At 44.4% G+C, this 12,162-nt stretch overlaps 1 protein-coding gene across 1 annotated transcript in view; it reads right to left on the bottom strand.

The window, feature by feature from the left end:
- The window catches only part of Znf827 (zinc finger protein 827), a 146,190-nt gene that overhangs the window by 97,989 nt on the left and 36,039 nt on the right, over positions 1–12,162 (bottom strand). Inside the window, exons 3-4 of the mRNA XM_013029498.1 lie at positions 5,451–5,658; positions 4,556–4,588 (exon numbers count right to left, since the gene is read on the bottom strand). Of these exons, the coding sequence (XP_012884952.1) occupies positions 4,556–4,588; positions 5,451–5,658 (241 nt within the window). The remainder of the gene's footprint in view (positions 1–4,555; positions 4,589–5,450; positions 5,659–12,162) is intronic.

Here is a 12,162-nt window from a genome sequence, read left to right as displayed (position 1 = left end):
GGGGCCGGGGCAGGGGCAGGCCGGGCAGGGGCAGAGGTAGGCCGGGACAGGCAGGGGCAGGCCGGGACAGGCCAGGGCAGATGGGCAGGCCAGGCCGGGCTGGGGCAGGCAAGGGCAGGCCGAGCCGGGCAGAGGTAGGCCGGGTGGGCAAGGCAGGGGCTTCCCCACCCGCAGGCCGCCTTTCTGCCACCCTCCGCGGTTACGCAGTAGGCCGAGGGCTGGACGAACACGGTTCGAAGCCAGCCCAGGCAGGAGAAATCCATGAGACCCTTATCTCCAATGTACCACCCAAAGGGACCCAAGTACAAGTGTGGCTCCAAGTGATAAAAGCGCCAATCTGGGGCAGAAGGAGCTAAGGCACAGCACCAGGGCCCTCAGTACAAGCCCAGTCCCAGCACAAAACAAAAACATCATCATCATCATCATCATCATCATCATCATTTCTCCACAGGACAAAGGATCCCCAAGAGCACATAGCTAATGAGGTCAACCCTGCCAGCTAAGAGTCGTAAAGACTCAGGCTTGCACTGAAGACCCCAGTACTGCAGTGCTGCACTCCCAGGCCACCCCTTCACAGGGTGAGCTGGCATAATCACTCCTTAGAGGTCAAAGAGGAGACCTGTCAAGTTATTCTTCTCACAATAATGCTTTGCATAGACCCAATTATAGCCACCTAGAGAATTCGTTATGTTGTGCACACCATAATTTCAATTTTCCAAGTGCTGCTCTTAGATTAATTAAGAATGTAGAAGTTAAGGTCTCCAGGGAATTCCCATTTCCTAGATAGGGAAATGGAGATCCTTTCTCTCCTCTCCTGACACCTCCCACACCCTCCCCCCTCACACTAACCTTTCCCCTTAAAAAAAAAAATGGCTTGCAGGAAGAGAACAGAACAGGAGAAAAATCCACGGTCAAGGTAAAGCAAGTTTTCCAAATGCATCTACCTCAGGATGTCTGCACTGAGGACTGGAGACTTTGAAATCCAGCTCTAGTCCTGCCTGCCCACGATACCTGTAAAAATGGCAAGAAACTTCTTTTTTTTCTCCCCCTTCCTGTCACTACCAAATTTAGTGCTTGAGAAAGTGAGGAAATCATTGCACTAAGCCTGAGCCAAGCTTCAAACTGGCAGGTGCTCCTAAGCTTATAACTTCCCCAATTCATCTCTGCCAACGGGCTTCGGAGCTGACCCTGCTACTCTCTGCTATTTCAGGGCTGGCCCTCCCCAGAAGAGAAACTGCCAATTGGGTAGATTTGGGCCAAATGATTTGGAGAGTTGTGTGATCTGGACAGCAGAACCTAAGCGATGGAATTCCAAACCATACTGACCCTGCATTGTTCAGAGGTGACCCAAATGGGATTTGAACCCAGGTCCTCGGGAGGTTAGAAAAGGCTCATTTTTGGCCATCTATAATACCACCTGGCCCTCTGCGTGGGTTTCTTTCCCAAGACAGCAAGTTTTACTACAGCTGTTTATGTCTCCTGAATGCAATCCAAAAGCATTCTTCACCAGCCAAAACATACTTTTAAATAATGTTAAGTGACCAACAAAAGCAAAGAAATTAAAAGTTAATGGTGAGATCCTGTTGCTACAGCACCCCACTGTGGCTTTTTATAAAAAACAACAGAAGGAATTCTAGATCCCCCAAAACCCAAGTTCCTGTTCAGAAGTAAGTCGCCAGAAGCATTTCAATTCTGTTGTTAATGAAGTTCTGCCCATGAAAAGCCTTCCTCCCAGGCAGGGGGTAGGGATGGATACATACTCCTGTCCCTGGCCATTCTAGTACCCCCTTCCTGTGCTTTCCTGACCAAGATTTCACTAGGACTGGTTCTTTCACTTGCCACCAGCTTCTGACCCCTTGGGTGTCCCAAGTCACAGAGAGCTCCTGAGGGAGGGGAGGGGGGAGGGGTTGCCAAAGGTCTGCCCCAGGGCTAGGTGGTAAAAGGGGGCACAGGTCAGACAGCATCTATGTCCCTGCGTAAGGGGCAGAGCTCAGATTCCATTTCACAGGTGTCTTTACATCTATGGACAGCCAGAGACAAGCTCATCCATGGACAGAAAGCTCCAGAAGCTTCTGGAAGAAGGAAAAGGCCAGAGCAAGAGCCCAGATCCAAAATCAAAAAGTCTTATGTACAAGAATTTTATGTAGCTTCTTTTCCACCAGATCCTGGCCTTGTGTCTAATTATAACATAGGTGCAAATTGAAAGGAACAACAGTGTTTGGTTTTCTCTTGTACTTAGGATTTTATTTGAGCTACATCTTCCCAGCGGGACTATGTATCGCATGTGGCCTTTGAGCCAAGCATTTGGCTGTGTCCTCCGGGTATCCTCTGGTGGCAGTTTCTCCCCTTCTCTCCAGACAGAAGAGTACTTTCCTATGATCATTTTTAGTCCCTTTAGCCTAGGGCTTGCTTTAAAGTTCCTCTTCATCTGCTAAAGAGAAGAAATGCTTGCCTGAAGCATGCTCTTCTCAGGTCTTACTTATGCCTGGTCCCTCGCTACCAACACCAACAACAGCCATCAGACAACGTGACCTAATCAAGGCCATCTCTTCACAGCACTGAGATGCGTGGCTCATGGTATTTCAGAGCTTGGAGAAAATTTGGGAAGCATCTACCCTATACTCTTTGGGGGACTGGACAGGCAAGTCGGTGAGGGCCTTCTGAGGAGCCCTGATTCCAAAAATGGTGGATATAAGGAGAAGAACTCAACACCCAGTGTTCTTCCAGTTTCTTGACATCATCCATGGTCTTTATCTTAGCCATCCTACTCACCATTTCTGTTCAGTTCTAGCTTGTGAGTTTCATGAAATTCCTGTATGCTCACTCATCCAGGAAAGTTGTAAAAAGCTTAATGGAAATCTAAGATAACCCTGAGGAAGCTGGACGCACTTAGAAACTCCTTCTGTGGCTGGTCATAAAAACATTTGCACAATGCATTATAAAAGAAAGGCAGGCTTACCAAAAACTACCTACAGTGCCTAGCATCTGCAAGAGAGATAGTAAGACCCATGTTTGTTGAGCAAATAAAGTGGAATCTCTGTTTTCTTACACAAAACTGCACAATCAACATAGATTGTATGTCTGAAGAATAATGGTGATTCTTAGGTGATTGAGCGAGTGGTTAATTTTACGTTTTTAAAAATCAGTTTGTCTAAATTCTCAGTACTAGAAGATGTATCATAAAGAGGGGAACTTGAGCTGGACATGGGTGGTTTACACCTGAAATCCTAGCTCTTTGGAAGGCTGAGATCTGAGAACCACAGTTCAGATAAATTGGACAGATAAATTGGAAAGACCTTATCACCGACAAACCAGCAGAAAAGCCAGAAGTGGTGCTGTGGCTCAAGTAATAGAGCGCCAGCCTTAAGCAAGAAACTATCCATAGTCTGGAGTGAATGAAGCAGAGGTCATTTATGTTTAAGACAATAGCCACTACATTTCTGTGCACACTGTATTTATAAAACTTGGCCAAGTTCAATTATTCTTAATAAAATTGTGAATTCTTTAATTTTTTTTAAAGGGTCACAAAAGGTGAAGAGCACAGAATGGAAAGAAAGCACACCTTGGCTAAAATTACACTTGCATGAGGCCTTCTTACACTTCCTTATCAAAAGCTCGAGTCACAGCTCAACAGGTTAGGACATGGTGAGTTTGAATACAGTAGTGATTTCACACAACTGCTTTATTGTACTGGTTATTGATTTGTTCTGAAAGCATTTGAAGACCCCAGGACCCAGCGCGCCCTGGTAGCTCTCATCTGTAACAGTGTCCTGGCGATTCGCCGGTGTCATCAAGGAACCAACTCATCTCCCTGTAGTTTCAGGGTCAACAGTTCCTGCTATTGAAAACCCAGCCTTTTTTCCCCCCTTGGGTTTATAAATAGTTGTTTTAAGTGACCCTGAGCCGAAACCAAGCTTACAAGGTGTCAGGCTGGATGGAAGTTTTCTGCTCGCTGAAGCTTTAAATTCACCAGACCTGATTTCTAAACACAGTCACTAAAATAAGTTTTAAGTTTAAAGGCACGTCTTTTTAAGTCTCATCCTACTAATTTGCAGATTTCAAATAAGAGTTTTTTAAGCCATCACCACGTAGGCTCAGGAAAATTCAACCAACCAAAACCTAACTAGATGAATTCTAACAATAAGGGCATTCTGCTCCCAGGAGAAAAAGGCAAGTGATAGAAAACAACTTACATCGTGGATTTAATTTTATTTTTAATCTTCTAAGCCATTTCCAAACCTCAGTAGAGGCTCTGTCCGATCACACTTTTTAGAGCTACAATTGGGAACAGTGATTACTGATCTCTCTAAAAAGATTAGACAGCAAGATTTCAAACTAAGCAAATACCTTAATTATGTGCATATACCCTACTTATATCAAGGAAGGAGACCCTTGATACATAATGTCAACAGCTAAACAATATTGGAAGGTTATTAGTAAAACAGCATTATCATTATTATTAAAACATTCCATGAGAGTTAATTAGAATTAAATAATGGCCATGGAGCCTTCCTGTGTCCATTATTCTGGCACTGTTATCTAGCTTCTGTATTACCGGGTGTAGCCTTCCTCACAGACAATATTGGTCCTATTGAGCAGATGAGACAATTGAGAGTCTAAAGGTTAACTTGTTGAAGGTCACTTGGCTCTCAAGTTGGATAATAACATTTAAATTCAGGTCTGTCCAACTGAAAAGCTCCTGTTCTTCTGATCTCATCAATTCCCTCCTTGAAGTTGAGACAAAGTCAACATCAGTGAGGTGCCTACAATTTCATATTACTGCAGCCCCACCAAGATGTCACCTTGCAGCTCAATCTCCACAGCTACCCTGCAGGGCTCAGCTCCTGACTGTTTTTGATAGGACATTAAAAATTATGTACTATGGAAAAAACGATTGCTCAGTTTCAAGGAGGATCCTGGGTCCAGTCAGGACCAGTCTCTGAGCCTTCCATAGGTTTCAATAAAGTGAAATTTCAGGTGTCTCTCAAAGAAATGTTTTCACGTATCCTACCAGGCAACTCTGGGTGTTCCTCTGGAGAGGGGAGCAGCTGAAGTAGGGGGCAGGTGCCCAGGAAAGGGATCAGCACCAGGAGACTTGCCTCTGGCACTGAGGCCCAGCTGCTATTGCTGCATTGGGTTTTCCCTTCCTCTTGCTCTTTCAAACTCCCAGAAATGCATCGTCATTCAAGGCCAGCCAATGCAGTTGCTCCTCTTTAAGAAAGGATGTCTGTACACTACATTATCTTTGCCATTGAATACTGACAATCCTCTCTGCCTTTAAGTTCTAGGTTAAAAAGTGGACACAAGTATTTGTAAAGAAATCCCTCTCGACATCTTTCATTTGTGCCAAATTCTAACTTCACACTGAGCAGTCAGTGCACACTCTGCTACAGCGCCCCCTCTCGGCTGAGAAGCCGCCTGCGTGTGACTGTATGGGACCCCAAGGGTGCCTGTTCTTCCCCGGGTCCCGTGGGAGCTGGCTTACCTTCATGTGGGATTTGAGATTGTCCTTGCGAGCACACCGGAATGGGCAGAGCGGGCACTGATGACTTTTTAAACCTGTGTGAATCACCATGTGCCGCTTCCAGTAACTCTTCCTTTTAATAACCAAACCACATATTGGACACTGGAAAGGCTTCCCGCTTTCTTCTTCTGAGGCTTGGAAGAAGGAGGAGGAAAAAAAAAAAGAACATTAAGACAAACACAAAGGCACTCATACACACATGCGGCTAAGTAAAAATGATCTGGGATTCTTTCCTTGGCAATTCCAAGACTGCATCATGGAGAGGTCTTATGACTGCTTTTCTTCAAGTAGAAACCCACAGTTCTCTAGTCACTTCATTGGGGTTCCATGTGCCCAACTCTGATCAGCCTGCCTGTGCCAGTCTTATTTCCACTTAGGAGAGCAGCTCTCAGAGGAAGTGTTCCTGGCTCGGCCTGGCCCATAGCACCAAAGCCAACGCCTGCAGGCAATGGAGCCTAAAGTCAGAGGCATGATTTCCTTGAGAGAAACCAACAGGCCTGAGTCTCTCTGAATTCTTGTTTTTGGAAAGGAGCGAGAAATAAAGACAGGGAAAAACATATTGCTCCACACAGAAAACTCAACAGCCATCACACACCTCATATGCAGAACTCTGATGGAGACGCATTTCAGGATTCCCTCATATGCAGAACTCTGATGGAGATGCATTTCAGGATTCCTATTGTTTAGCTGAAGCTTGTGCAGATAGGTGCTGCTGCCCATTCAACCACCAGGGTTTTAATCATTTCTGTTCGTCCCTGGAGTTGTCACTAACAAGGTGTGCTGTCAGCTCTGCTCTGGGTCTGTGTGTCCACCTTCTACTTTGGGAAGAGACATGCTAGAACACCATTGCAGCCTTCATTATTCAGGGAGGCAAACACAGGGATTGCTTTCTCCAGGTAAAGCTAAGATCATGGTCTCACACACCATCCCAAAGGGCGCTGTTTCTGTAATCACACTACATTGCTAAATTTCAGGTCTATCAACCTGTATGAGTCAGCGACACAAGAACCTCTGCAGCCTGGAGATACAGGGGGAAGAGAAGAGCTGGCGAAGGCTCAGACATTCCTTTCTTCATCATGAAGAATCAGAAATTGTTCCAAACCCATTCAACAAAATGAAATAAATGCAGCTCATTTAACATGAGCTAGATCTACAAATGTTGATATGGGAATCTGTCCAAGATATTAGAGTTACAGGATAAACAAGATATAAAACCATATGTCCAGGGTGATGCTACGTCTGTTTTATAAAAACAAACAAAAAGAAAGGACATCAACTGATGCTAAAACTCTTAAGTGAAAGGTGGACATGGAAGTTTACAAAGGACGGGTCAAGCTGATAGCACCTAAGACAATGGACGAATGGTTGCGAAGACGCAAGGCGTGCTGGGCACTAGCAGCTCACTCCTGCAATCTTAGCTACTAATGAGGCTGAAATCTGAGGATACTGGTTTGAAGCCAGCATAGGCAGAAAAGTCCATGAGACTCTTACTTCCAATTAACCAGCAAAAAGTCAGAAGTGGAAGTATAGCTTAAGGGGTAGAGCACCAGCTTTGAGTGAAAAAGCTAAGGGACAGTGCTCAGGCTCTGATTTCAAGCCCCAATATTGGCATATGCGCGCACACACACACACACATGGAAAGGCATTATGTGTATTCTGATATACCACCCATGACATATCTTTATGAAAAATTTAATCCTCATACTAACTAGCAGTTCATCTGAAGCACAAGTAACAACAACAAAAAGTTAAACACACCAAGGGAATGGATTCATGAATTCAGCCAAATCTAGAGCATGAAAATTCCTCAGGACAAAAAAATCCATTTCTTCAATACACACAATGGCATTTAAAGAGAGAAAGGAAGGGCTGGGAATGTGGCTTAGTGGTAGAGTGCTTGCCTAGCATGCATGAAACCCTGGGTTTGATTTCTCAGTATCACAGACACAGAAAAAGCTGGAAATGGTGCTGTGGCTCAAGTAGTAGGGTGTTAGCCTTGAGCAAAAGAAGCTCAGAGACAGTGTTCAGGCCCTGAGTTCAAGCCCAGGACTGGCAAAGAAGAAAAGGTGTGTGGGGGGGATTATGCATCTTTTTAAGACATAAGAGAAATATAAAACAAAAGTAAGGTATGGTTATTTGGATCCTTTTAAAACAAAATCCTGGTCAAAGAAACTTCTGGCCAGGCACCAGCAGCTCACAAGGCTGAGCTAGCTACTCAGGAGGCTGAGATCTGAGGATCACAGTACAAAACCAGCCTGATGATTCTTATCTCCAATAAACCACCAGAAAACTGGAAGTGGCACTGTGGCTCAAGTGGTAGAGCTTTGAGCTGAAAAGCTCAAGGACAGCGCCCAGGCCCAGAGTTCAAGCCCCACAACTGACAAAAGAAAGAAAAAGAGAAACTTTTGAAATCTTTGAGGAAATCCTAGCCCCAGGCTAGTATACCTTAATCTCAGATAACTATTGTCGGTCCAATTAGTAGTACAATTGCAGTTATTTTAGTCAAAGTCATTCTCTGTTAGAGATAGAAGAATATTGGAAGTATTTGAAATACTTTAGAAAAAGGCAAACAAATTCCATTTGCATGAAGAGTTTCTGCAAGGACACTGTGAGCTACAGGGAGAGCATGAAGTAGCAGGTGTACTTGAACTTGGGGCCTCTAATTCTCACTTGACTTTTTCCACTGCTGGAAGCTGCCAACACCAAACCTAAGCCACACCTCCAAGTCTGGCTTTTTGCTAGTAAATTAGAGATATGAGTCCCACAAGTCTCTTCCTTGTCTGGCTTCAAGCCATGATCCTCTGATCTCAGCCTCCCGAGTCACTAGGATTACAGGCATGAACCACCTGCTCCCAGCTTTCAATCATTTTTATTAACCCCAGGCACACAGCTTCCATGCTGTCTGATTTTTGTTGACTGCCTTTACTGATCTGCCCGTATTCCCACCCCAGTTTCGCCTCTCATTTTCTGTCTTTCACTGCTGTTTCCTCCACCCTGCCATCTTGGTCACAAAGCCCTTCGTGTTGAGCAACAGACAGAGTAAGGACTGAATCAGGCCTCTAGGTAAGATTACTGTCGAACACTAGGGAGGGGAAAGAGGTAATGAAGTCCTGCTTTGAAGGGTAAGAACATCAAAGTAATAAGAAAGAGACACAGATGGGCTGCCACGGAGCCCTCGTTTGGGGAACCGTTTGTCACTATTGAGACCTCAAGCTGCCCAGTTGTACAGAACTATCTGGGAGAGGAAAGGAAAACTGAGGAGTCTTCTACTGGCCAGTGAGTTCATGGCACACCAGAGGAAGGCAATAAGAAGGCATTAACTGGAAAAAATGAGCATTGCCAGATTGTAGATTTCACGAGCACCTGCCTTGCTTAATGTGACCAGTGTGTCCTTACCCTGTTCTTTGAAACCTCCCAGTACCCCCTTAAACCACCACTTCAGAGGTTTCTGCAGTAAACTCAGTGTTATTAGTATTTCCTACAAATCCATTTCCTTTTAGAGCAATGCTTTCTCAGTTTTAATTGACATACCCAGTCATATATAAATTAGACTGGATTGACTGGGAAATATTAGAATACTCACAATGAGTAGAAACTATTTGCAAGAAATGTGGTCAAAGAGCTATATTTGTATAACTAGTTAGATTTTTTTAAATTGTTGATAGCAGGAAAAAAACAAAATGATGAAGGTCACCAGAATGCAATGACTGATTTTCAGATTGGACCAGTAATTTCTCCCCCAGTACCATTTGCATTCTCATTTATTTGAAAAAGAAACTACATATTTTAGTAAGACCCACCCCATATGTGTACAAAGTTAGTTCCATACTGGAGGGCGGGGGGGAGGGGGAATGCATTCTATTTTGTATGCTGAACTATTTTCAGGGTACCGACAGCTGTAAATTTCACTCAAATTTAGAGTCCAGAGAAATATGGCTGCCTCCTCTGAATGAGCCATGCGTTCTTGAAGCAACAGGTTCTGAAATGCTCATAATTTTACCTAGTTTACAACTGCCTGGTAAACAACCTTCCCCCAATATATCACCAGCTGGTTGATATCAGAGCAAACAAAACTAATTCCACCAAATGCTAATAGACTCAGTGGGATAGAGAGCTGCTAATTTGCTCCACTGGAGAAAACACGTTCTCTTTATAGGCAATAATATTATTGGAATAAGAGGTAATGAATGCATATAAAACGGCTGTCACATAGTAAATGGAAGCTCTTGGTAGTGATAGTTGTAATAAGAGGAGTAACAATAAACTCTAGGCACACTGTCCACAGCAGACAGCCCACCATCAGCGCAGACGCAAAGTCCATTAACTGCCATGAGGGTTACCACACCATGTGCTCCAGGGGCAGCCAGCGTGGGAGCTGGTCACTGGAAATAAAGGCACAGGAGTCTATGGGGCTTCTCAGAGAGGTTCCTGCTTGGCCTCCATGAACTTCCTGTGGCCCAAACTCAGCTAGGTATAGAAAAAAGAGAGATGGAAATGATGGGAGCATCCTAGACTGTACCAAGTTCAGCAGCATCTGATCTGGAAGTAGTATGTGCTGGGCTGGAATGAGATTAAATGAAAAAAGGGCTGGGCCAAGGGAAGAGAAAAGTGAAATGAGTGCTGGAAATGAAAGGAAAAGGTGGAGCAGGCTGCCAGAAACCCCAGTGGAGCTGCATCAGCCCCCAGAGTACGCCTCTCACATTATCCCCCCCCAACCGCCACCCCCCTCCTGTGCAAGCCTCCCACCAGCACTCCAGTACATGTCCTGAATGAAAGGATGGAGAATCAGCTAGATGAGCATGCACTTACACCTCAGTTATCTCCAAAAATGAACCCGGGCAGCTTATATTAAAAATACATCCGAAATAAAGTGCGATAATATGTGTCAAACTATTGGAATGGACAAGCCCTGCCCAACGCAAACCATGTTCTGTGAGGCTTTATAGCCACCGAAAAACTGGGAGGAAAATGATGTTTGCCATTTTTGAAAATTATGTTTCTACAAATAAGAGTCCAATCATAAGCAGTGAGTAAATGCAAGGAATTGTTAGCACAGGAGGAAATCCTTGCAATAATCCCAAACCAGCTCAGTTAATAGATGAGGAAAACGAATGGTGAGGGCGTGCTCCAATTAATGATGTCCTGCTAATTGGTGGCAAGGGCTAGGGTTATAGCCCATCTCTTAATTTCGACTTTAGTGTCCTACCATTTTTGTCTACACATGAATTCGCAAAGCAACAAAAGCCAAGCTTCACTGGGCTAATTAAAACACACACACACACACACACACACACACACACACACACACACACACACTATGGAAGGTTTCAATAGCTCAAACAAATAGAAACAAGTAGAATTTTCCCAGAGGCTTTGAAATATGAAATTCTCTCACTTGATCCTTCATGGCAATCTGCAGAAAGCCAAGAGGCTTTGCAAGTGGGTAGATGTGCAGCAAGCACATCCTACCGCACACACATAGATGTTATTCAAAACACCAGGCGACACAGGCTGAGCATTGTCCGTCACCACCATCTCCACTTCACACCTCCACCTCCACTTGTTTGTCTGTGTCTCTACAGGACGACAACACATTGCCTTTCCAAGTCTTCCCATGGAGTTTCAAATCTTTGAATGGAATTTCCTGGACCTGCCCCTCAAGGCCATTTCAGACCAATAGGTCTCAATGGGCTGATCTTTTCGTTACTGATTTGGATGTTCCCCATGTATATTTTTAACCCAAGAGAGAAGCTTGCTGTATCGACAGCTAGAGTAAGTTGAAAGCACTCAGAAAAATGCAAGTGAGAACAGCAACAGATGGTTCTACATCTTGGTTGAAAAGTGACTTTGCTAAACAAATGCAATGCGTGCAGCCCTTCTCAGATGAAGGCCATAATAACCATGGATCTAATGGGAGTACCAGGAGGTCATCGCCATCTCTGGACTTTGTATGCCTTTTGCAAGAATTTTAATAACATCCCATAAATACAAAAGGAAAGAGCAGCCAGAAAACCTTGCTATATTGACCTGGCACTGTCTTAGCGCTCAGCTGTGTGAGACAGGGTTGTTTCTAAGTGTATTTAAATTTCATTCCATAAGCTTAAGATGCTTTGGAGAGACCCTCTCTCTGAAATCCTCTCCGTTATTTCTTTTCACCAGGAGCCTGGCATCCTCAGACTCTTGCTGGCCTTCTAACAAGAAACTTTGTCTTGAAAATAAAAACCATTTATTTTATTCTTAGCTGCCATAGAACAGTAGCTTCAAAGAGAATTGAGTCAATGTGTGACATTTATCTTTATAGCAAACAGACATCATCCTCCCTCTGTCGGGTCCCCTTTCAGAGGAGCAGTGTGGCATGTGCTGGGGCGCAGGTCACATGAAAGCAGCCTCCTCCTCTGGTGTCACGTCTCCCTGGCAGGGCGGAAAGGCTATCGAGTGCTGGACTCTTAAGGAATTAAATACACCATGACCTGGCCACCGCAGAATCCTGCTTAGAAAAGAAGAAGAAGGCCAGACCTAAAAGACACTATTTTTTTTCATAGGATAGATTTCCCTTGACCTAAAGAAGGTCAAAGCAATGCTGGTGTCTGAATTACCCAAGAGAAGACCAACTTCGCCAGCCCAGAGTTCTTCGGAAC

The sequence above is a fragment of the Dipodomys ordii genome, unplaced genomic scaffold (assembly GCF_000151885.1).
Source record: "Dipodomys ordii isolate 6190 unplaced genomic scaffold, Dord_2.0 Scaffold119, whole genome shotgun sequence".
Lineage (NCBI taxonomy): Eukaryota > Metazoa > Chordata > Mammalia > Rodentia > Heteromyidae > Dipodomys > Dipodomys ordii.
The sequence above is the reverse complement of the archived record's forward strand: the minus strand, read 5'-3'. Positions and strand labels throughout refer to the sequence as shown.